Consider the following 26,150-nt stretch of genomic DNA (forward strand, 5'->3'; position numbering starts at 1 on the left):
AAAACATTTTCTTTTTCTATTTAACTTATTTATGAATTTCAATCAAGAAAAACGTACTTAACAATAAGTCCGACATTTTATCACGTTTTTCTATGACGTCACAGTGTGCTTTTTCATACGAATTCCATAGTAATTTTGTGTTTTGTCGTCCCTCAATCAGCGCTTATCGCTATCGACCCACTAGGGTCGATTAATTCTTTCAAATATTTCTCCTCTCAGACGACGCCCTGAGCCGAGGTTCGCGCCCAACTGGGCACCCTCAGGCCTGTTGTCTTAAACGTTGTACCGGGTGAGAGCCTTCAGCGCTCCCCATTTGTCTGGCCAAGTAGTTAATGCCATCTGCGGCAAATCTACAATAAGTCACGTCAAAAAAAAATGTGTTTTGACGTTTAGTAAAAAGTAACTGATTTAACAAGTTGGAAACTACCTGACTAATTATAATTGGTAAGTAATAATTAATAAAAAATAACGAGAATTTTGAGGAAGTTTTTCTGAAATCATTTATCTTGAGGGCAACCACACCATTCTTAAAAATGTGTCAAGGGTGAGACGTACTGCTCATTTATTCGAATTCCGAACGTGTTGTATAAAATCGATGTACGGCCTCTATGGTTGAACATTGGGCTCACGATTCCGAAGTCCCGGGTTCGAATCTCGGTGGGCACAAATCACAAATATCACTTCGTTATCCTTAGTTTGGTTAAGACGCACAGGCTGATCACCTTGATGATCCGTTGCATGGTCTCGGTGACTACATTCTGATGTAAGTAGTCGTTACATACATACATACATAAACTCACGCCCGTAATCCCTAATGGGGTGGGCAGAGCCACAAGTAATCAAAGACAACTTGCAGCCACTGTTGATACGAATTCCAAAGATGGATATGATGAACCTTATGGTGATAAGGGATCAGCCTATCGCCCATAACATTAGTCCATCATGTTAGAGGACACAATCCCTCTGTCGGTTTTTTACGACATGCCCGGGAAGAGAAGCAGCTGAACGTGTTCTATGTTTTTTATATGCTCCCAGAACAGCATAGAAGCAAGTAGTCGTTGCATGCTATCATCATCATCATCATCAATTTAAGAGCCACGCTCTTGTCGGTGTAGCATTTTCCATTCCAGTCTATCAAAGGCCAATTCCTTGACTTCCCTATACACGACGTTAACCTTTTCTTTAATCTGTTCCATGTAAGCTCTTCTTGGTCTTCCCCTTCCTCTCTTTCCTTCTAGCTTTCCTTCTATGATGTGCTATCACCCGGTACAAAATTTAAAACAACAGGCCTGAGGGTGCCCAGTTGGGCGCCAACCTTGGCTCAGGGCGTCGTCGTCTGAGAGGAAGAATATTTGAAAGAATTAATCGATCCTAGAGGATCGATAGAGATAAGCGCTGAATGAAGGAAATCGTCGATCACTGTTCTGTTTGGTTCTGAAGTGTTGGTTGTCTCGAGGTGATTGGCCGCCTCTATGGCTAGAGTAATCGGGTGGTCGGGATCGTATATTACGTTCGATCTACTCTGAACCAGTGCGTATGAAACGATCGATGAATGTGGAGGAAGCAAGAGAAGTGTGGAAAGGCAAATGGATTTTTTTTTTAAATTGGCTAGTTGATATGGAATTTTATGACTTGAATGAATATTTTCAACAACAATGATATTTAAAATTGACAAATGTTTATAATGTGACTAATTATTAGGTACTTACTTAATTCCTTGATGCTCAATACTGACATTATTTGTAATATTGTACGTCCGACATGGACATGCTGTTGAGACAATTTTATAATGTTTGACACCTGCATGTATGTACCTACACAGCTTCTCAATAAATGTTTCTTGTTTCTTGTTTATGATCTCTGCTCACCCCGGTGGGGTATAGGCGTGAATTTATGTATGTGTTTGCGTGACTGGCTAGACAACATACGCCGACGCGACGCCTAAACAAATTACTTACAAAAATGCCTACTCACTGTTTCATATAAACGATTAAAGTTGTTAATACTCTGCGGGTAACCCCTGAGGATGTACAGTTATGTACAATTATACCTGAGAGCTAAAGGTGATACCACTATAACTTGGAGTTCACCGAGGAGCTCGGTGGCGCAGCGGTAAACGCGCTCGGTCTGCGATTGTTGAAGTTAAGCAACTTTCGCAAATGCCGGTCATAGGATGGGTGACCAAAATAAAAAAAAAGTTTTTATCTCGAGCTCCTCCGTGCTTCGGAAGGCACGTTAAGCCTTTGGTCCCGGCTGCATTAGCAGTCGTTAATAACCACCAATGCGCACTGGGTCCGCGTGGTGGTTTAAAGCCCGATCTCTCTATCCATCCATAGGGAAGGCCCGTGCCCCAGCAGTGGGGACGTTAATGGGCTGATGATGATAATGACCTATAACTTAAGAGCCACGCTCTTGTCGGTGCAGCATTCTCCATGCTACTTTTTAGGGAAGAATAAGGCAGGGACAGCGTCCTGTCGAACATGATGGAGTATCTGTAAGAGCGATAGGCTGATGGCTGAGTGAGGCCCTTTTATAAAGGACACCACCACCATCGTTGACCAGTCCATACTCTCAATTTATGTATTGTGTTTTTCTCGTGTAAGTTGTTTTTATTATGTGTTTTGATTGTAAGTTATGTGTTACTCCGTGTTTTATATTATATATTTGTTATTTGTTTTTTATTTGTTACTGTGGTGTCCCTTTATAATAAACGTTTCTTTCTTTCTTTCTTTCTTTCTGATCCTATCATCATACGGTTTATCACGCCTTAGGACCATGTATCAAAAGTGGCTGCAAATAGTTTCTTGATTATTTGTACTTCTGCCCACCCCTTCGGGGAAGACGGGCGTGAGTTTATGTATGTAAGTATGTAAGGCAGTGGTTTCCCTCTTGCCTTCCACCCATCTATCATTCTACATTCTATTATTGTACATAGTGTAAATATAACATAAGGAAACACTGATCACTATCGACTGCGAGTAATTTTTAAGATTAGCACTGTGCGGGAGATGGTACTGTGTAGTGATGGGATGAATACATTACTATACGAATTGAGTATGATATACTTAGTTTTGAGTATGACATATGACTATACGATTTGAGTATAATATACTTAGTTTTAGTTTCGAAAAAGTAAGATGATTCCGTGCTTCGGAAGGCACGTTAAGCCGTTGGTCTCGGCTATTAGCCGTAAAAACACCTCCACCAACCCGCAGTGGAGCAGCGTGGTGGAGTATGCTCCATACCCCCTCCGGTTGATTGAGGGGAGGCCTGTGCCCAGCAGTGGGACGTATATAGGCAGTTTATGTTTATGTATACTTAGTTTTGAGTACAACATATGATTCTACGATTTGAGTATAATAAATATACTTAGTTTTGAGTGTGACATAATGACTATACAATTTGAGTATAATGTACTTAGTTATAAGTATGACATGTATTATACACATATTATACGATTTGAGTAAAATATACTTAATTTTGAGTACAACATATGATTCTACGATTTGAGTATAATATACTTAGTTTTGAGTATGACATATGAACTTCCGATTTGAGTATGATATTTATACTTAATTTTGAGCATTGTATACGATTATACTTCGCTCTTGGTGCTTCGTTCTAAGAGTGTAACCTCTGAGCAAGTGATAATCATTTTTTTTTATCATTTATCCAAACGTGACATAAACTCGAAAAAAAAAACGAAAATCATCGGTTTAGCCCCGTGCTCGATTCGAACCATTCCTATGTGATTTTTGATAAAAAAAACTCAAAAAAGTAAAATTAATTGAAAGAAATCGTCATTTTGCAGAAGAAAATTACATCAGAATGTTATTTTTCAAAATGGCGCTTAAGTAAATTTTTTTTTCAGTATAACATAACAACATAACGTAAGCTCTAGACTATATCCCAATGGGGTAGTCAGAGGTACATCCATCGCAAGATGAACTAAGTACCCACACCTCACCGAGCTTTCTGTTAGACCAACGTGATAGGTGAGCCGTATCGCCGTCTATAATGGTCGAGACAACTGTGTTAGTGAAAACTGCACTTAAGATAAATTAATAACTCATTGGTACAAGTCCGGTACTGGGAATCGAACCGGCACTCCCCGATTGAGAAGCAAGCAGTTTCCATTATAAGGCAAAGATACGTCCCATCACTATCTCAGATAATCGATGTAAGACTATCACGTGTTTTGTAGACTCACGCGCTTATAAACATCTACCTTATTATGTACTTATTATGGTATATAGTAGTACATGCGATTCTAAATAAGATTCCTTCGTATATACAGGGTGTTAGTGACACCGTACTGAATACTCAGGGGGATGATACAGCTCATTATTCTGAGTTAATATCATGTGGAATTTTCCGTCGCAAATGTTCCATACAAATAATTTCAAAAACACTAACGTTTTTATGAGTTTTGCGACAGAAAATTCCACTTGATGTTAAACTCAGGATCATGAACTGAAACACCCGTTTTAGTTTTCGTTACGGTGACACTAACACCTGTACGTACTTGAACGGGTAAAGTGATATCGTAACGAATACTGAGGGGGATGAATCAGCTCATTATTCTGAGTTAATATCAAGTCACAGCAATAAATTGAAAATAATATAAGTGAGCACAAGAAAAGTCATAACTCAGAATCTCCTTCTTATCGTGTGGGTTGTGAGGTGTAATACCAACCAGGGTGGTATCAGGGTAATTACTGAGCCGCCAAAGGCCCCTGACATGGCTCATGTAACGATTACATCCTTACCAACGGCTTAACGTGCCTTCCGAAGTACCTATAGATCATCAAATCAAATCAAATCAAATATACTTTATTGCACACAACATACAAAACAAATCATCAGCTTACTTTTCCTTAGAAAATGATTCTTCTTCTTCTATCGTGTGGGTTGTGGGCTGGAGTACCAACCTCATCAACCCTGGTGTCACGGTTACTATTGAGCCGCCAAAGGCCCCTGACATGGCTCATGTAACGACTACTTACTTACACCAGTAAGTAGTAACCGGAACCAACGGCTTAACGTGCCTTCCGAAGCACAGATCGTCTTACTTTCGGACAATGAGGTGATCAGCCTGTAATGTCCTAACCAAACTAGGGATCACAAAGTAATTATTGACAAACCAATAATTCAAATTCAAGAATATCTTTATTCTACGATTTTTTTTTTCTTTCTTTATCTTTATTTTTTTTTTTTGTTGGTATTATTGAGTAGACATGTCCTTTAGTACATCGGCTTGCTTCTCAGTCGGGGGGCGCCCGCGCCGGTTCGAATCGTCAGCCTGTATTTGATTGCTAAACTGATTTTCGTGATAAGTCTCCACCGGGATTCATGTCCCGGTGGGGATTCGAACCCAGGGCCTCCGGATCGTGAGGCCAACGCTCAACTACTGAACCACCTAGGCCGTACTCAACTCAGAATTATGAGCTGAATCATTTCCTTCAGTATTCGAGACGTTATTTTAGTATTCGACTGTTAGTCACCCTAACACCCTGTATAGTTTGTTGTTCATGATTTGTTTTCATGCTACCGATATTTTTATTACGTCAGAATGATTAAGTATTGATCTTCGATCATGTATTAAGAGTAATAAAGTTATTAAGTATAGGAAACTACCATTTTGACATAATAATGTAAAGTCGTGGCTACCGTCGCTAACTAATGCATCTGATTTTTTTGCGAATCGGATTTGCACCCTTTGTTATTGTCAATAACATACATAAACTCACGCCTATTTCCCGACGGGGTAAGCAGAGGCCATAGAATTCCATTTGCTTCGATCCTGACACACTACACAGTTATATACGGTCACGAGCATTAATATGTATACACTTTGGTACCATGTCACATTAACTTTTTTGACAAATTGAACTGTAAGTCTCACTAAACGTCAAATATGTTAGTGCGACAGAGTCCTGAAGTGGGTACATTATATTGCTCATGACTGTACAGTAAAATCCTAAAATACAGTATTTTCTCTCACTCGGTACAAAATTTATCCCCGCCAGGGTCGATTAAGAATAAGAATAAAATAAATTTATTGCAAGACGACGTCCTGAGCCGAGGTTCACGCCCAACTGGGCACCGTCAGGCCTCTTGTCTTAAACGTTGTACCGGGTGAGAGCCTTCAGCGCTCCCCATTTGTCCGGCCATGTAGTTAATGCCATCTGCGGCAAATCTAAAATTAGTCACGTCAAAAAAAAATAAGGCGAAGAGTAGATAGTACTGAACCTTTTCTAAGGACATCTCCAATTTGTGTATGTTTAATTTATCGTGCAGATAAATTTATTCATCATTTTGGGAAACGTGACACGCATTGGGTTTTTGTGTTCACAAGAGCCTTCAGCGCTCCCCATTTGGCCGGCCAAGTAGTTAATGCCGTCTGCGGCAAATATACAATAAGTCACGTCAAAAAAAAGCTGTACTTACATAATTACTTAAGCATCATAGGAAGAATAACTTTCGTAACCCGCCATAATACGAATGACGTACATCGTTAGATTTGGTTGAATAGTTTGACAGAAGCCTCTTTTGAAACCGGCTTGAAACTAGCGATGTGCTGTTCCCTAGAATTTTCCCAAAGTAGGAATGTTCCCCGTTGTAAAAACTCTTTAACAGCAAGAACGCTGGCTGTCTTTCTTTTTCAAATTCCTCTTTCTTGCACCCTTATCTGCGTAAAAGTCAAGTAATAAAGCGCAATTAAAGCACATAATAACGGGTTCTTACCGCGTTTAAATGGGGATATGAGACTCCCGATATTTCGACACTGTTGCAAGTGCCATGATCACGGGATGACTGATGAGATTGGAGTGGAGTAGGTAGATCCATAATTTTCTACAGGCAGACATATCTGTCTACCCTCTTTCTTTGCCGCTTGTCTATGTATTTGATATCGGAATATTCGGAACCATCCGAACTCGCACCAAACTCACTACGACAAACCGCACTCACTGTGTCCTCACGTTTTTTCACCACATTAGGCCGTTTCAAGCTTTTTAGCAAGCGTGATGGTTTAAGGCCCAATCTCTCTATCCATCCATAGGAAAGGCCCGTGCCCCAGCAGTGGGGACGTTAATGGGCTGATGATGATGATGATGATGTGCCTTTATACTGCTGTGAACGTTCCCAAAGTGGGAATATTCCATTGAACGGCACATTGCTGTTTGGAACTAGTTTTGGCAGAAATCCATAACGGCCCAACATTAGTAGGTATGTAAATATCTTGAAGAAGATTATATCAAAACGTCCTCTTATACTGTTACTACGGAAGTTCAAAAAACTCTCATGCATATCATAATCTTACTAGGATTATCCTGTTCATCATTGTGTCCGCTTACCTAACCTGAAGATTTGACAGGTCCGGTTTTTTACAGAAGCGACTGCTTGTCTGACCCATATGACCTTGACCGCCATCTATTGTCGCCGATAATTAACACCCTTCTTCTTCTATAGTGTGGGTTGTGAGGTGGATTACCAACCTCATCAGCCCTGGTGTCAGGGTTACTATTGAGCCGCCAAAGGCCCCTGACATGGCTCATGTAACGACTACTTACTAACATCAATAAGTAGTAACCGGGACCAACGGCTTAACGTGCCTCCCGAAGCACGGATCATCTTACTTTCAGATAATTGGGTCACCAACCTGCAATATCCTGGGATGACAAAGTGATTTATGTGATGCGTCCCCACGTGGATTCGAACCCGGAACCTCCGGATCGTGAGTCCAACGCTCAACCACTGGACCACGGAGGTCACCCAACACCCTTAACCGGGCACAAATCCTGGAAAAGTGATATATCAAATTATCTATGTTCAAACATGAATTCAAACCACACACACACCAAACTCTTCAGGACCCCGACACCGACCCCGCCGACGTGGTCGACGATTTCCCTCAATCAGCGCTTACCGCTATCGACCCTCCTAGGGTCGATTAATTCTTTCAAATATTTTTCTTCTCAGACGACGCTCTGAGCCGAGGTTCGCGCCCAACTGGGCACCCTCAGGCCTGTTGTCTTAAACTTTGTACCGGGTGAGAGCCTTCAGCGCTCTTCATTTGTCCGGCCAAGTAGTTAATGCCATCTGCGGCAAATCTACATTAAGTAAAAAAACAGACTCATGGTGGTTTAGAACCCAGGGCACTGCGATATATGTCACACGACTCACACGTTCTTCGAACAGGGTCAAGACATCTTCGGATTAGCATTTCAAACAACAAATATTATGACGATAATAATACGTTAAATATTACGTCAAAATGTGTGTGAGTGAATACAAAAACCTATGCGTGTCACGTTTACCAAAATAATGAATAAATTAAATTTATCTGCACGATTACTGTTTACAAATTGGAGATGTCCATAGATAAGATTCAGTACTATCTGTTTATGACCAAGTCAACCATAAATATTTTTATGCTATAATAGTTTTTTGGATTGTCTATGGTTAGTTAAGAAAAAATCAATGTTATAAAATGGTGTAAGTTTTTTCGTGCCATAATAGTATTTTATGCAACAGTTGTATAAGAAGGGTCAAAAAATGCGAGTGGCGTGAGTTGCGATGTGAGCCTTGGCGAACATCGCAATAAGAGACGCCACGAGCATTTTTTGACCTAGTTATACAACGTTGCATACAATACTTTTTCTACGACGACGTAATTTTAAACGAAACACAAAAATTTTCCAATTTATTTTCCAACGCGCGGGAAAATGGCGGCAAATGTATACTTTTTTTTTATAGTATATCTATGGCACCAAAGTAAAGGTGCCAGTTTCCAGGTCAAAAAAAAAAACAACAACAATGCTTTTTTGGCGACATTATAGTACAGTTACACTTTGTAAACAATGCTTTTATAGGCCATAGAGCGTACACTTTTTCAAAGAGTTTAATTATGTATGTACTTATATTAGACTTTTTGGTTATTTAAATGCCAGATTAAAGTAGAGGAGTAGAAAAAATAAATATCGTGATTCTATAAATCCGCCTGTTTTTTATGTTGCCCTCATCAAGCTACTGGAAGGACTTTAAGATATAATATGTAGGGCACACTATCTACTCTGTACCAGCGTGCGTGTTCTCTTTGACCGTTATAGATTAATTCGTTACGGTAAATGCTAGGAAGATGATTATGATCATCATCACCAGCCCATTAACGTCTCCACTGCTGGGGCACGGGCCTTCCCTATGGATGGATAGGGAGTTCGGGCCTTAAACCATCACGCGGGCCCAGTGCGGATTGATGGTTATTAACGACTGCTAATGCAGCCGGGACCAACGGCTTAACGTGCCTTCCGAAGCACGGAGGAGCTCGAGATGAAAACTTCTTTTTTTTTTGTTTCATTATGATGATTCTATAATTATTCTGAGGAGCTCGGTGGCGCAGCGGTTAACGCGCTCGGTCTGCGATTGTTGAAGTAAAGCAACTTTCGCAGAGGCCGGTCATGGGATGGGTGACCACAAAAAAAAAGTTTTCATCTCGAGCTCCTCCGTGCTTCGGAAGCAATATAGGTAGCAACATAATTCTATACATAATGTGATCCAAATATCAAGCAACAATTATTTTTATATAAATATGCTTCTGCCATTACATTGTATTTTGTAATAATTATGTAGGTACCCGAGCAATGAATGCCTCGCCCAACAGGGTCCACATAATACCAGCGTCGTGGTTCACGCCGCGACTTGTGCTTGAGACCCTTTTATCTCAGAACGTCCATCACCACCTTATGATCATTCTAATGTACATCCGTCTTGCTTTTTAGTAATTCTTTTGTGGTGATATGATGTTATTGTCTTGTCTTTGTATGTGGCGTTCTTAATAATAAACAATTTCTATTATATTCTATAAAATATATAGTAATTATGACGTCAAAGCTGTCTATTGTTTTTGAACGTAGACTGGAATTCCCTTATTAAATTAGTAAGAATCACTTTTGTTTTCGATCCTCTGGTGGTGACGACGCGATGGTGACGATGTCGTAACCTGGATATGTTGAACCTTATGGTGATAAGGGATCAGCCTATCGCCCATAACATTGGTCCATCATGTTAGAGGACACAATCCCACGGAATCATCTTACTGTTTTTGACAATCAGGTGATTCAAGTCTGAAAAGTCCTTACCAAACAAAGGACAGACTCGCAAAGAGATTTCGACAATGTTCCAAACGGGAATCGAACCCGGACCTCCAGATCGTGAGCCTGACGCTCTAACCACTAGACTACGGAGGCTGTTCTTACTTCGCTGCAGTTCTGAGGATGTCGGCAGGAAGCTCTGTATGTAGTTAAGACTTGGGCTTAAGTAAATAAATGATCTCAGTTTAACTGAAAATTAGACATCATTACCTCACTTTTTTCGATAAACACATTGGAATTTATGTACTTACATAGAAACACTACGTCAAAAAAAAGTGCCCCACATATGGGCCATAACATAACATAACAAACACTTTATTGCACAAACAGGAAAAACAAAAGAGAAATAGAATTGTACAATAGGCGGCCTTATTGCTAAGTAGCAATCTCTTCCAGGCAACCTTTAAGTATAGGAGATAATTATTGAATATTAAGTAATATAGCGGGATAGTGCAGCATGGGAATACTTGTACGTATAAAAAAATACACTTTCGACTACATAATAATAATACGCATAATTATAATTGTTATAATAAATAAATATCACTACTTAAACTACTACATATACTATGGAAGAAAAGGAGTAGATAGATTATGAAGATGAAGAGGAAATAGAGGTAAGGAAATGCGCCTTGACTTGCCCTTTAAAGGACTCCAATGACGAAGCTCTCATAATGCTTTCAGGCAGAGAATTCCACAAACGGACAGCTTCCACCGTGAAAGACTTGGAGTAGAAAGTTGAGAAATGGAAAGGAATATTTAGAGACAGATTGTGGGATGAACGGAGGTTGCGGGTAAGAGTGGAAGAATGAAAGACGAAGCGATCTTTAAGATAGCAAAGAGATTTAGGGTTAAAAAGGAAGGAAACAAATTTATCGCCTCATATGTGGTTCAGACAACGTGTTAACAAAAGGGCAAAGGGCAAACGATGACGAATCGATCGCGGAAGGTATTGATGTAATATTTTGATTACAATTATTGGACAGTAGATTATTTTATTATCGTCATCACCTTCGCTTCGAGCTTCCTGCCGACATCCTCAGAACTACAGCGACTAAGTAAGAACAGCCACTGTAGTCTAGTGGTTAGAGCGTCAGGCTCACGATCTGGAGGTCCGGGTTCGATTCCCGTTTGGAACATTGTCGAAATCTCTTTGCGAGTCTGTCCTTTGTTTGGTAAGGACTTTTCAGACTTGAATCACCTGATTGTCAAAAACAGTAAGATGATTCCGTGGGATTGTGTCCTCTAACATGATGGACTAATGTTATGAGCGATAGGCTGATCCCTTATCACCATAAGGTTCATCATATCCAGCTTACGACATCGTATCAACAGTGGCTGCAAGTTGTATTTGATTACTTGTGGCTCTGCCCACCCCATTAGGGATTACGGGCGTGAGTTTATGTATGTATGTATGATTCCGTGCTTCGGAGGGTGCGTCAAGCCGTTGGTCCCGGCTATTAGCCGTAAAAACACCTACACCAACCTGCAGCCGAGCAGCGTGGTGGAGTATGCTCCATACCCCCTCCGGTTGATTGAGGGGAGGCCTGTGCCCAGCATTGGAACTATTTAGGCTGTTTACGTATGCATGAATGTAACGTTATGAATCTAATTTGCATTATATAGTCACTATAATGATAGTTTTGCGATAACTGGTTTACAACATTTGCAAAAAAGCCGGATTTTCGCGATTTTTTTCTTTGTTTTCGAATTTGTCATGGAGGTGTCATTGGTGCAAGGTTAGAATTATCAAAATCGGTCAAAATGTTATTGTCTAAGTCAACAATAGATGGGCTCGCAAACGTGAGCGTGTTGTATCGACGAAGGCAGTTACATAAACTGCCTATATACGTCCCACTGCTGGGCACAGGCCCCCCCTCAATCAACCGGAGAGGGTATGGAGCATAACTCCACCACGCTGCTCCACTGCGGGTTGGTAGAGGTGTTTTTACGGCTAATAGCCGGGACCAACGGCTTAACGTGCCCTCCGAAGCACGGAATCATCTTACTTTTTCGGACAATCAGGTGATTCAAGCCTGAAAAGTCCTTACCAAACAAAGGACAGTCTCACAAAGTGATTTCGACAATGTCCCCATCGGGAATCGAACCCGGACCTCCAGATCGTGAGCCTAACGCTCTAACCACTAGACCACGGAGGCTGTTACTTATACCTATATAATATATCGCACGTGTCACTGTGGTTTTGAGGTATTATTTTTTTTGTGTTTTTTTTCAAATTACTTTTATAAAACAAAACTTTTACAAAGTTAGTGATTATTTAGAAGATATGAATGCATGGGATTAACTGTCTGAGAACTGATATTAGGCAGCTAAATTACTCAATTGTAGAACAATATTTTATGTTTATTTTTTTTAAAGAACGTCTAGTGCCCTGTGCCGCGGTTTTTCTTGCAGCTTCTTTTCCCCGGCTATACAGGTTGTGAGAAGCTGCAGTAGTTTTAGGCGGATGAGACGTTCGTTATGTGAAAATTGACGATTCAAAGTGTAAGTAACTATGTTACCTACTGAATAAGATTATTTTAGAATTTGAATTTAGAATTAGACTTTCAGTTTCATACTTTTGCGACCGAGAATTCCACTTGATATCAACTCGGAGTCATGGTCTGAATCACCCATCAAAGTTTTCATTACGATGTCACTTCTTCTCCTCCTTCTTATCGTGTGGGTTGTGATGTGGAATACCAACCTCATCTACCCTGGTGTCAGGGTTATTACTGAGCCGCCAAAGGCCCCTGACATGGCTCATGTAACGACTACTAACTTACATCAGTAAGTAGTAACCGGGACCAACGGCTTAATCATCTTAAGCACGGATCATCTTACTTTCGGACTGTAATCAGTCTGTAATGTCCTAACCAAACTAGGGATCACAGTGATTTTTGTGATATGTCCTCACCGGGATTCCAACCCGGGTCGAGGGGGTGAGGTAAACCTAGCTCAGCCGCTGGTGGGGAGCGGAGAGTTGCCGTTCTATACGTAGTATTATTCTTTATTTTATGACTAAAGTATATATAAGTGACAAATCATCTTCGTGTTAAACCGCGTAACGCCACGGTGGTTGAGTTGTTTAATTATCTTATCTGTGTCACCAGTTATTATGCGATGAGATTTCTGTTTTTCTTGCATTTTTCTATGCTCAGCGAGTTATTGTTCTTGGTCGTTGGAAGAAATTGCTTAGATGCAATTAGGTCGATTGCATCTTTTAATGAAGTATTTTTGTTTTGTTTTTTTTTTCATATTATTATTTTTCGACATATTATAAAATTCACGCTTAAAAATATTATATATGTAGGTAGGTACTTATAAGCATTGTACTTGGGTCGCAATTTTTTTTTTTATTAAGCACCATTGACATCGATACTGACCCCGTCGGCGTGGTCAACGATTTCCCTCATTCAGCGCTTATCGCTATTGACCCAACTGGGCATCCTCAGGCTGTTGTCTTAAACGTTGTACCGGGTGAGAGCCTTCAGCGCTCCCCATTTGTCCGGCCAAGTAGTTAATGCCATCTGCGGCAAATCTACAATAAGTCACGTCAAAAAAAAAGCTATTGACCCACTAGAGTCGATTGATTTTTTTAAATCTACTTATTTTAAATAGTATCTTCTTAGACGACGCCCTGCGCCCAAGTTCGCGTCCAACTGAGCACCCTCAGACTTGTTGTTTTAAATTTCAAAATGTACCAGGTGAGTGCTCCCCATTTGTCCGGCCAAATAGTTAATGCCGTTTGCGGAAAATCTACGATAAGTCACGTCAAAAAAACTGGGTTTCCCTTCGTGCGTTGGAAGATCAGACAAGCAGTCTCTTCTGTAAAAACCGGATCTGTCAAATCCTCAGATTAGCTTAGAAGAACGTGTTGTATTTTTTTTAATCGCTTCCAGTCTAAAACTTATGGGCTTCTTCTTCTGTGAAGCTATTATTTTTTACCATTATAGACGGCGATACGGCTCACCTATCACGTTGGTCTATCAGGAAGCTCGGTGAGGTGTGGGTACTTAGTTCATCTCGCGATTTTATTTTATTTTTCTCTTTTTTGTGTATGTTTGCTTTTTTTTTTGTGATGTTTAATTTGGATAATGACATTGTAAATCATTTTATTATTATTTCATAAAGCTTTTTGGCGGGAAACGGGAACGGGACAGTTGCTTTCTTCATTGAATAATCTAAATAATTAATACGAAGTGGTGTTTTCTGGTTAATGATCGCATTAAGTTAGTCGGAAGACATTCGCGAGTGTTATTATATCGGAGTATTCAATAAACAAAGTGTATCTGCCTATTTTCGCTTCGTGCCAAGAAGCCGCTTCATAACTCGAAAGTTTATGTTTGTGGACTTTTGAGTTAATTCGTTTGGGGTTCGGAGTAGGAGTCTACTCCGAGGGAGGGGATCATAATCACCATTCATCATTTCATCAATCATCAAGAAAAAAAATACGTAAGACATGGCTGTATGGGCATAGTTCCCTTTGCCTTACCCTTCGGGGAAAACCTATTATTTCATAACTAATGTTGGGTAAATGATTGACATTTAAATTATAAATTTTATTTTGTTTTACTATTTCCATGTTATAATTTATATAACTAAAAATGTAGACCAAATGTTAAATGCTGAATATTTGCAAACTGTAATACCATTTTTATTGCGAATAAATGATTATCAATTAGATGCATGAACCTCTGACTACCCCAATTTTTTATTTTTTTTGGTTTTCCCCGAAGGGTAAGGCAAAGGGAACTATGCCCATACAGCCATGTCTGACGTATTTTTTTTCTTGATGATTAATGAAATGATGAAAGGTGATGATGATGAAACCTAAGCCCCCACCCTCGGAGTAGACTCCTACTCCGAACCCCAAACGAATTAACTCAAAAGTCCGCATAAACTTTCGAGTTACGAAGCGGCTTCCCGGCACGAAGCGAAAATAGGCAGAGATAGCCTTTGTTTATTGAATACTCCAATATAATAACACTCGCGAATGTCTTCCGACTAACTTAATGCGATCATTAACCACAAAACACCACTTCGTATTAATTATTTAGATTACTCAATGAAGAAAGCAACTGTTCCGTTCTCGTTTCCCGCCGAAAAGCCCCTGACTACCCCAATTAGGATATAGTCGTGAGCTTATGTACTTAATTAAAGGGATCGGTCGCAAACGTCACAGTTGTTTATGGTTTTTTTTTTACGTTACAGTATCAAAGGCAACTCACTTACCTAATTTACGTATAACACATAAAATAATATACTTAGTTTTAAAAACCTGTTTCTAAAGGATGGAAACTGGTTACATTGCCATATGGCGTTGTTTAAAAAAAATAAATTTAAATTGCTAATCGGGGGAATAACATTATGAATTCAAGAAAAAGTCATTCAAATATCATGACGTCATCACAAGGGGTCATATAGTCATATCTGCCTTCAATTTTGTTTTTTTTTTAAACTTATTTTGTCTGCGTCTTCTCCCGTTCCGGCCAAGTTGCCATCTGTGGAAAATCTTAAAGAAGTCACGTCAAAAAAACTTCTCTCTTGTTAATTAATTCCAGCATTCCCCATTCCTCCGATCGAGTAGTTAATGCGATCTAAAGCAAAGTCGTATGTTAGGTAAGAAAAAAAAACAGTTTTCATCTCGAGCTCCTCCGTGCTTCGGAAGGCACGTTAAGCTGTTGGTCCCTGCTGCATTAGCAGTCGTTAATAACCGTCAATCCGCACTGGGCCCGCGTGGTGGTTTAAGGCCCGATCTCCCTATCCATCCATAGGGAAGTCCCGTGCCCCAGCAGTGGGGACGTTAATGGGCTGGTGATGTGTGATGTGATGTTAGGTACTTACGACAAAAAAGAGGTTGGTCAATGTCTCAAATTCGCGTCAACATAATTTTATTTTTTATTAATTAGAATAATAATGAGGACAAAGTTATTCAACTTTTACCAAACAACATGGGATTTCCAACCAACCATGCTTCACTTAGTAGATATAAAACTGATAATTTAAATGTGTGTTCATTCATCTTATTTTTAATTAAGACACCGTAATATAATTACGAATAATAGAATTGCGAAAGCGGTACATAAAGCAAAAGTTGATGGTAGGGCTGGCAGAGGAGGACCGAGAAGGACTTACGATGACCAAATTGGAGATGTCCTTAGAAAAGGTTCGATACGATCTACTCTGAACCGGCGTGCGTGTATGAAGCGAAGCAAGAGAAGTGTGTCAGGATCGAAGCAAATGGAATTCTATAGTCTCTGCTTACCCCGGTGGGAAATAGGCGTGAGTTTATGTATGTATGTACACCGTGTTTCGGAAGGCACATTAAGCCCAACAGGGCACCCTCAGGCCAGTTGTCTTAAACGTTGTACCGGGAACCGGTGTAGAGGGCACTCGTTCACTATGTGAGATATGGTTTGATCCGAGTGATCTAGCCATAGAGGCAGCCAATTGCTCGCGACACCAAACGCTTCAGGACCCCAATACCGACCCCGCCGGCGGGGTCGGCGATTTCCCTCAATCAGCGCTTATCGCTATCGACCCATTTCGATTAATTCTTTCAAATATTTTTCCTCTCAGACGACGCCCTGAGCCGAGGTTCGCGCCCAACTGGGCACCCTCAGGCCTGTTGTCTCAAACGTTGTCCGGGGTCGGGTTGTCGGGTCCGGGCCTTCAGCGCTCCCCATTTGTCCGGCCAAGTAGTTAATGCCATCTGCGGCAAATCTACAATAAGTCAAAAAAGGCACGTTAAGCCATTGGTCCCGGTTACTACTTACTGATGTAAGTACGTAGTCGTTACATCGTTACATGAGCCATGTCAGGGGCCTTTGGCGTCTCAATAGCAACCCTGACACCAGGGTTGATGGGGTTGGTAATCCACCTCACAACCCGATCACAACACAACACTATAGAAGATGGATTTGATAACCCCCCTTTTTTGCTTTTTGCTCCAAAGCAAACAAATCCACAAACAGTCATTAGTTTAACAAAAATGTACAGTCAATGGTAACCTTCACATATTTTATCATGAGTCGTTTGATTATTCAATAAATTGTTTTGCATAATATTATGTGAACTAGAGCATTACATGGCAGTTTACCCACATATTCGAGAAATGTTTTCGGTGGTACGTGACTAGAGGATCGTATCCCGGTCGATTTTACTAATCCCCGGATTTTGGGGTCATCTACAGTTAATGCCGGGATCCCGGTGAAGGCTCGGGATTGACAAAGTGGTAACAAGATACAGTGAAACATATCAAAATGAAGTCTGTTTTAAATATTCAAAAAACTTAACAAAATTATACTTTCTCCTGACAAAACAAACAACAAAATAGGCACTTCTGAAAATAATTTATTTTAATTATTTTTTTTAATTTTATTTATTTATTTTACAGTTATTTAGTAATTTTTCCAGTTTAGTTAAAAAAAAAACAAATACTTAAAACTTGTTTAGTTAGGTATACTGTAGAATAAGGAATAATACTATTTTTTTTCGATCTATAGGCAACTAACGGCAACTCTCCGCTCCCCACCAGCGTCTGAACTAGGTTTACCTCACCCCCTCGTGAATAGTTTAGGCTTGAATTGTGAAGGCAGCGCGTGGACCGTTCTTTTTGTTGTTTATCAGTTTAGCTTATATCTTCGAATTCCGACGTTCTTTCGTCTGACTCGAAGGTTTGATCTCATAGTAATTGCGCGCGCCGCCGGCTCGACTGCGTGGCGCCTATACTTAAATTTTTATTTTTCATGGTGATTGTTCATCAAAACATGCTGATAATGCTAAGTGTAAAAATTATATGAATGAAATTATTAGTTCAGTGATTTTTTAAGTCAAGTGTTAAAGGCCTATTTATTAATTGAGTGAACCTTCATTGTTAAAAAAATATTTTTTCATAGTGATTGTTCATCAAAACATGCTGATAATGCTTAGTGTATAAATTATATAAATGAAATTATTAGTTCAGTGATTTTTTAAGTCAAGTGTTAAAGACCTATTTATATATTGTGTGAACCTTCATTGTTAGAAAAATATTGTTTGTGATTTGTGTGGTGAATAAACATTAACTGACCATTACAAAAGCATCTATCGTAAGAAATACTTCCTACCTGTGAAAGTAAGTATTATTATATATATAAGTGAGTAGTGACGATAAAATTGGGTATTGTAATTGACAGCCCTTAGAAAGTTATAATTTTTAATTAGTTGACCTTAGTTGATAATGTCAATGTGTAGTGTCTGTTTTAAACGAAGTTGTTTGTATGAAGTGTCCGGGGTGTGGTTGTAATATAAAAAGACTAATCTAATATAATCTAGCCTACAAGATCCCACTGCTGGGCAAAGGCCTCCCCTTCCTCTTTCCATTTTTCGCGGTCCTGTGCGTACTCCGGCCAGTCCCTCCGGCAAGCGTCCAAGTCGTCACGCCATCTCTTTCGAGGTCTACCATGACGCCTGTACCCGTCATGAGGCACCCAATGCATGACGATCCGTGCCCACCGCTCAGGGTGCATGCGACAAACATGTCCGGCCCAACCCCATTTCAGTTTGGCGGCTTTTCTTTTGCGTTTTATAAAAAGACTATCATGCTAAAACATTTAAGTCTATGTACAACATAAACATAATCTCTTAGAGCTATAAAAAAAAACTCATTATTTTTCATCTATATTTACTTAGACACATTAATGCATTGCTTTTTTTTAATAAATTAAATAAATCTTCTAATGTGACTTAAGCTGTATAACGGTTGGTTTTCTCTTTTTGTGCGTTTGCACGTCATTTCGCAAGGTGTTATGGCTGAGGAGAAGAAATGACAAGAAACTGCAACAGCAACACATCTTTTAAATCAATGATGGTATACATTACAAGTTAGTTATTAAATAACTAGAAGAACACATTCAATACCAGACATTTTTATCATTTAAGTAATCATTATTCTTATAACATTTTTTACATAAAGTAAGCTTCACGTGAGCTTTAAATTTATTTTCTGACAAATTTAAAATATTATCTGGTATTTTATTGTGAAAACGTATACATAACCCCAAAAAAGATGAATTTAATTTATATCCCTATGTACGCTTCAATGTTTAAAACTACGCAACGGATTTTGATACGGTTTTTTTAATAGATAGAGTGATTCAAGAGGAAGGTTTATATGTAATAATCCATTAAATAGTGGAGAAATACTGTTATTTTTGAGGTTTTTAATGTGATGTCGTAAATAATTTCATTTTTTCCTCAGCATTGCACACGAGCGAAGCCGGGGCGGGTCGCTTGTTGTGTACAAATTTAGGTACAATTATTATTATTATTATTATTATAAATAATAATTGCAGTTATAGTTGCAAATTACGTCTCACTAAACGTTGCCTTTTCAGGCATAACAAATTTCACACAGACAATGAAATAACATAAGAGAGAGAAAACAATAATAAAAAAAAACCCTCGACCAAAAAAAAAAGTATTTAATTATTATGACAAAAGTTTAAAAATGCTAAACCCTATAAAAAGCAAAAAATAACTTATCCCACATATGCTTGCAAGCAAACTGAGCGTGTAACATTCCTATCACACTTAACAACCGACCTGATGACCTTGAAGACCTGAACCGATTTCCACCAAACATAGCTAAGAACACTCTCGACTGATATACCTTTCAAATAAAAAAAACCGCAATAAAATCGGATCATCCATTTGGGAGCTACGATGCCACAGACAGACACATACACATTTACACAGACAGAGACACGTCAAACTTATAACACCCCGTCGTTTTTGCGTCGGGGGTTAAAAACAATAAACTATGCTGAAGGGAAAACCAGCCCAATTACCTGTAAGTACATTAGGCCACAAGTCATCGAAAACATTTCTTGAGCACGTGTTTCTACACATTTGTTTTTATTCACCGTTGAAAACATCAATTTAAAAAAAATGCGTCATTGTATGGGAAAAATATAATATATCATCATAACATAAACAGATTCATTAATTTATTTATTCAACAACAAAAACAGACTTACAGACTAATCCAATGCGCCTGATTTGTTAACATAATATACTTTTTGAGGCGGAGGACAGGAGTCCTAGTATGGCTTTGTAATAGACTACTCTAGGCGCCATCCCACTCGCGTCAGACAGAGTACTGCGGGGCGGAAGGCAAGAGGGAAACCACTGCCCTATTTTTCACTAAAAAGTAGCATGGAAAATGCTGCACCGACAAGAGCGTGGCTCTTAAATTAATGATGATGACACTTAATTACTTACTTCTTCTATCGTGTGGGTTGTGAGGTGGATTCCAACCACCTTCCTACTTTACTAATATACAGCGTGTCAGGGTGGTATTTATTGAGTCGCTTCTGTAAAAAACCGGACCTGTCAAATCTTCAGCTTAGGTAAGCGGACCCTGTCAAAAACGGCATAAAGGAGATAATAATGATCTTCTTCTATCGTGTGGGTTGTGTGGTGGATTACCATTCTCATCATCCCCTGGTGTCAGGGCTACTACTGAGCCGCCAAACGCCCCTGACATGACTCATATAACGCACTTAAATCAGTAAGTAGTAACCGGGACCAACGGTTTAACGTCTTAGGTATACTTTTGGACAACCAGGCGATCAGCCTGTAATGTCCTAACCAAACTAAGGATCACAAAGTGATTTTTGTGATTTGTCCCCACCGGGATTCGAACCCGGGACCTCAACCCTCAATCCGACCCCACAACGCTCAACCACTGGACCACTGAAGACGTTATAATAATGATTATTATTTTTTCTTTATGTGACTTATTGTAGATTTGCCGCAGATGGCATTAACTACTTAGCCGGAGATGATTATACAGAATGTTAGTGATACCGTACCGAATATTTAAGGAGATGATTCTGGTCATGATTCTGAGTTGCATGTGCAATTTTTTCGTCGCAAAACGGATGATTCAAATTCAAAAATAGCTTTATTCAATAGGTAACATAGTGAAAGTGACACTTTGAATCGTCCCATCCTCAGGCCTGTTGTCTTAAACGTTGTACCGGGAGAGCCTTCAGCGCTCCCCATTTGTCCGGCCAAGTAGTTAATGCCATCTGCGGCAGTACAATAAGTCAAGTCAAAAAACAAAAAATTGATGCGTCAATTTTTACATAACGAACGTCTGTAAAAAAATAGGGTACCAATTTTTTTTCTGACATCATTCTTTCATTGTCCACAGATAACATCACAAATGCGGACGCCGCGCGCCGAAATGACGTGTTAACTATAAAACTACGAGACCGATTGTGATAAAAATGGGCCACAAGCAATACCTGGCCGTGGGCCAATCAGCCCGCAACACTTTGTTCGGCTTCACACCTCGGCTGAATGGCGACCGACCCCTGAACATGCTCATATCACAACAAGGCAGAATCAATCATGGTAAGTGTCTTTTAAATAAGTATATAGAAACCGGGACCAACCGTCTTAGGTAGGTGCTGGGGCGGAAGGGTTCTGGAGTGGCGACCACGTGTCGGACGACGCTCAGTGGGTAGGCCCGCTACAAGGTGGACCGACGATCTGGTGAAGGTCGCGAGAAGCCGCTGGATGCGGGCAGCGCAGGACCGATCGTCGTGGAGATCCTTGGGGGAGGCCTATGCCCAGCAGTGGGCGTCGTACGGCTGATGATGATGATGATGAAGTGTCTTTTATTTTTTTTAACGACCAGAGCATTGGTTGCTAAATGCTACTTAGGTCTATGACGATCTTGTGACGTAGCGAGTAGGCGCCGCTACTTCAAAAGCGCACCCCTGATGCCGGGCAGCAGCGGTATCAGTACTGGTTGGAGGCCGAGGAAATGGATTCACCATAAGGCTCAACATATCCATCTTAGGACTTCGTATCAACAGCGGCTGCAAGTTGTCCTTGATTACTTTTGGCTCTGACCACCCCGTTAGGGACTACCGGCGTGAGCTTAAGTAGGTTTGTAATGTATGCTAAACTTTTTTCTCTCTCTCTCTCTTTATTTAAGAGCTGCGCTCTTGTCGGTGGAGTAATCGCCTTCATTACTCCATAGATAGGGCGTGTAGAACGGTGGTTGCCCCATTCGCCTTCCGTTCCGCAGTACACCGACCGATATCTCAATCGGTGATGTTCTAGCTAGAGCCCTACCAGAATCCATTTCCTCGGCCTCCAACCAGTACTGATACCGCTGCTGCCCGGCATCAGGGGTGCGCTTTTGAAGTAGCGGCGCTTACTCGCTACGTCACAAGATCGTCATAGAACCTAAGTAGCATTTTATAGGTTAGCCCGTCCCAGTGAGCTACCCACTATTAACTTAAACTTTTTTATAGATTCATAGATTCTATTCAAGAAAACATACTTTGAGGTCGGAATTGTTTACAAAATATTATTTTTTTATTATTTCTAGTAACTTACATGCCAATCATTTGTCAGATTTATGTTAATGAATAATTGTTTTGCAATAATTGTTATTGTTTTTCACCCGACTTTGGCGAAAAAAGGAGGGTTATGTGTTTGACCGCTACGTATATACAGGCTGTTAGTGACATCGTAACGAAAACTTTCATGGATGATTGAGCTCATTATTCTGAGTTGATATACATATATTATATCAAGTGGAATTTTCCATCGCAAAAGTATAGACTTCTTCTTCTTATCGTGTGGGTCGTGAGGTAGAATACCAACCTCATCAACCCTGGTGTCAGGGTTATAATTGAGCCGCCAAAGGCCCCTGACATGGCTCATGTAACGATTACTCATATCAGTAAATAGTAACCGGGACCAACGGCTTAACGTGCCTTCCGAAGCACGGATCATCTTACTTTCGGACAATCAGGTGATCAGCCTGTAAAGTCCTAACCAAACTAGGGATCACAAAGTGAAAGTATAGAATTGAAAATATTTAAGAAAAATTTTTAAAAAATCATGAATTTTGCGACGGATTTTAAAAACTAAATCCCGACTACGGAAAAATCACGCTCTAAAAAGCATGAAACAAGAAAAAGACAAGAAATTGACAGTATATTTGTCTGAAATTCTCGATATTTATTTTCTTAATATTTGGGAGATCAACAGCTCTTAACAACTATAGCAAAAATATCATACTTAAACACTAAGCCAATAACAGGTTACCACCTAATAATTATATTGTAGATGCTAAGTATTATTTTCGTACAGACCACCGGCGCATACGCATAGGTTGCGCAAGCATTTCTGCACTCGCCGAGTATCGTACGATACGACGTAAAAATTACTGAGACCGCTGGTTTGCGCGGCTTGTTGTATGGAGTGATTCTTAAGCGATACGCGGATAAAGTAACACACTTGGTCGGCCAAGTAGTGGCCGGTACTAACGGCTTAACTTTCTTAGCGTTAATCCGTCTTAACGGCCTTTGTGGTCCACATACCTCCGAAACGTATTTTTCGGACATTTAGGTTTCGTCGCGATGTTTTCCGTCACCGCTGAGCACGTGATAATCACTTATGATCCAAACATGAATTCGAAAGAATATCAAAAATAATTGAGACAAGTGTTCTTCCGGCTGGGCTGACTCTCAAAGTGTTTATTTAAAAAAAAAACCTTATTAAAATAGGGCTGACAAACTTTTTTAAAGGCCCTCAAATAGGTATATACTTAATTGAAAAAATAATAATAAACTGTTTATTTTTATAGCACTTAGCAGGGCTGACGGCTCTAAAGTTGTATATTAAAAAAAAACTTTCTAAAAAGGGCTGACCAACTTTGTTAAAAGCCCCTAAAAAAATAGACATTTTGTTTATTTTAAAGCAATCACCTGTGCTTAGGAAAACTCATAACGAGAAAATTAAATCGATAAAAAAAACTCATAAAATGTGGCACTTATTCATAAATAAGTTAAACAGAAAACTTTTTGGCTACTTTAGATCTGTCTTTATTTAGTACTTAATCAGAATTCCATAATTTATCTTTGACCTAGAAAACTACCCAATTTCAAAAACTACGTAACTCGTCATCATCAGCCCATTAACGTCCCCACTGCTGGGGCACGGGCCTTCCCTATGGATGGATAGGGAGATCGGGCCTTAAACCATTATGCGGGCCCAGTGCGGATTAATGGTTATTAACGACTGCTAATGCAGCCGGGACCAACGGCTTAACGTGCCTACCGAAGCACGGAGGAGCTCGAGCTGAAAAATATATTTTTTTGTGGTCACCCATCCTATGACCGGCCTTTGCGAAAGTTGCTTAACTTCAACAATCCCAGACTGAGCGCGTGTACCGCTGCGCCACCGAGCTCCTCAATTAAAGGTAATTAAGTAATAGCTATGCATTTATAACAGATAAAGTAAAATATCTTTTTTTAAATCGATAAACAATATGGCCGTCTTATAAATCACGCTACATGTCGATTATGGTAAAGACAGTGCTGTTTGCAAGAGTAGATCATTAAAATAACATTAAGACTCTTTTGTAAGTGGGTAAAATGATAAATTGCTTTAGGTAAATTAAATATTGCTTAAGATTGCCCTGAGCCGAGGTTCGCGCCCAACTGTTCACCCTCAGGCCTGTTGTCTTAAATTTTGTACCATGTGAGAGCCCTTAACGCTCCCCATTTGTCTGGCCAAGGCTACCGCAGTCACGTCACCAACAAAATAACATAAAGCTCACGACTCTACCCCAATTAGGGTAGTCAGAGATACTTCCAACGCAAGATGAACTAAGTACCCACACCTCACCGAGCTTTCTGTTAGACCAACGTGATAGGTGAGCCGTATCGCCGTCTATAATGGTCTAGACAACTGCGCCTGCGTTAGTGTCAATAAAGTATTTTTAACCGATTTCAAAAAAAGGAGACAGATGTGACGTTTAGGTCGGTTTACGATTGATGAATGTGGAGGAAGCAAGAGAAGTGTGTCATCATCGAAGCCAATAGAATTCCATTGTCTGCTTACCCCGCTGGGAAGTAGGCGTGAGTTTATGTATGTACGTATAAGAAGTTAAAAAAGTAAACCTTTTTAATTTTGCAGTCTTCCCCTTCCTCTCTATCCTTCTAGCTTTCCTTCTATGTTGTTTTTAATCAACGAAGACCAAGAAGAGCTTACATGGAACAGATTAAAGAAAAGGTTAACGTCGTGTCTTATAGGGAAGCCAAGGAATTTGCCTTTGATAGACTGGAATGGAAAATGCCGCACCGACAAGAGCGTGGCTCTTAAATTGATGATGATGAATTTTGCAGTAATTATCGCCTCCGCTTATGAATTAGCGCGGGCGTAATTATGACGAAAATCGTTCAATGTTGCAATGGACAAAAATTGCATAGTAGCGCATTTCATATTACTCATATATGCATTTTACAGGCTACTGGGACGAGTGCGCAATTGCTATTTTTGCAAGTGCTGTGCGTTTTTTTAAAGTAGGCGAATCAGACATAAAACTTCTCTATGCGGCTAACCCATTTTCGCTTTCGTTAACATAACATACATACATAAACAGCCTATGTACGTCCCACGCTGGGCACAGGCCTCCCCTTAATCAACCGGAGGGGATATGGAGCATACTCCACCACGCTGCTCCACTGCGCGTTGGTGGAGGTGTTTTTACGGCTTAATAGCCGGAACCAACAGCTTAGCGTGCCCTCCGAAGCACGGAATCATCTTACTTTTTCAGACAACCAGTTCATTCAAGCCTGAAAAGTCCTTATCAAACAAAGGACAGTCTCACAAAGTCATTTCGACCATGTCCCCATCGGAAATCGAACCTGGACTTCCAGATCGTGAGCCTGACGCTCTAACCACTAGACCACGGAGGCTGTTAACATAACATAAGCTCACGACTATATCCCAATTGGGGTAGTCAGAGGTACATCCATCGCAAGATGAACTAAGTACCCACACCTCACCGAGCTTTCTGTTAGACCAACGTGATAGGTGAGCCGTATCGCCGTCTATAATGGTCGAGACAACTGTGTTAGTGAAAACTGCACTTAAGATAAATTAATAACTCATTGGTGCAAGTCCGGTCCCGGGGAT

The 26,150-nt window shown here is 40.1% G+C and overlaps 1 protein-coding gene across 1 annotated transcript in view; it reads left to right on the top strand.

The window, feature by feature from the left end:
• Nucleotides 1–26,150, top strand: part of LOC126379165 (scavenger receptor class B member 1) — a 131,681-nt gene that overhangs the window by 61,051 nt on the left and 44,480 nt on the right. The window contains exon 3 of the mRNA XM_050027827.1: nucleotides 21,358–21,560. Coding sequence (XP_049883784.1) covers nucleotides 21,434–21,560 — 127 coding nt within the window. The 5' untranslated portion in view covers nucleotides 21,358–21,433. The remainder of the gene's footprint in view (nucleotides 1–21,357; nucleotides 21,561–26,150) is intronic.

Source organism: Pectinophora gossypiella, chromosome 28 (assembly GCF_024362695.1).
Source record: "Pectinophora gossypiella chromosome 28, ilPecGoss1.1, whole genome shotgun sequence".
NCBI lineage: Eukaryota > Metazoa > Arthropoda > Insecta > Lepidoptera > Gelechiidae > Pectinophora > Pectinophora gossypiella.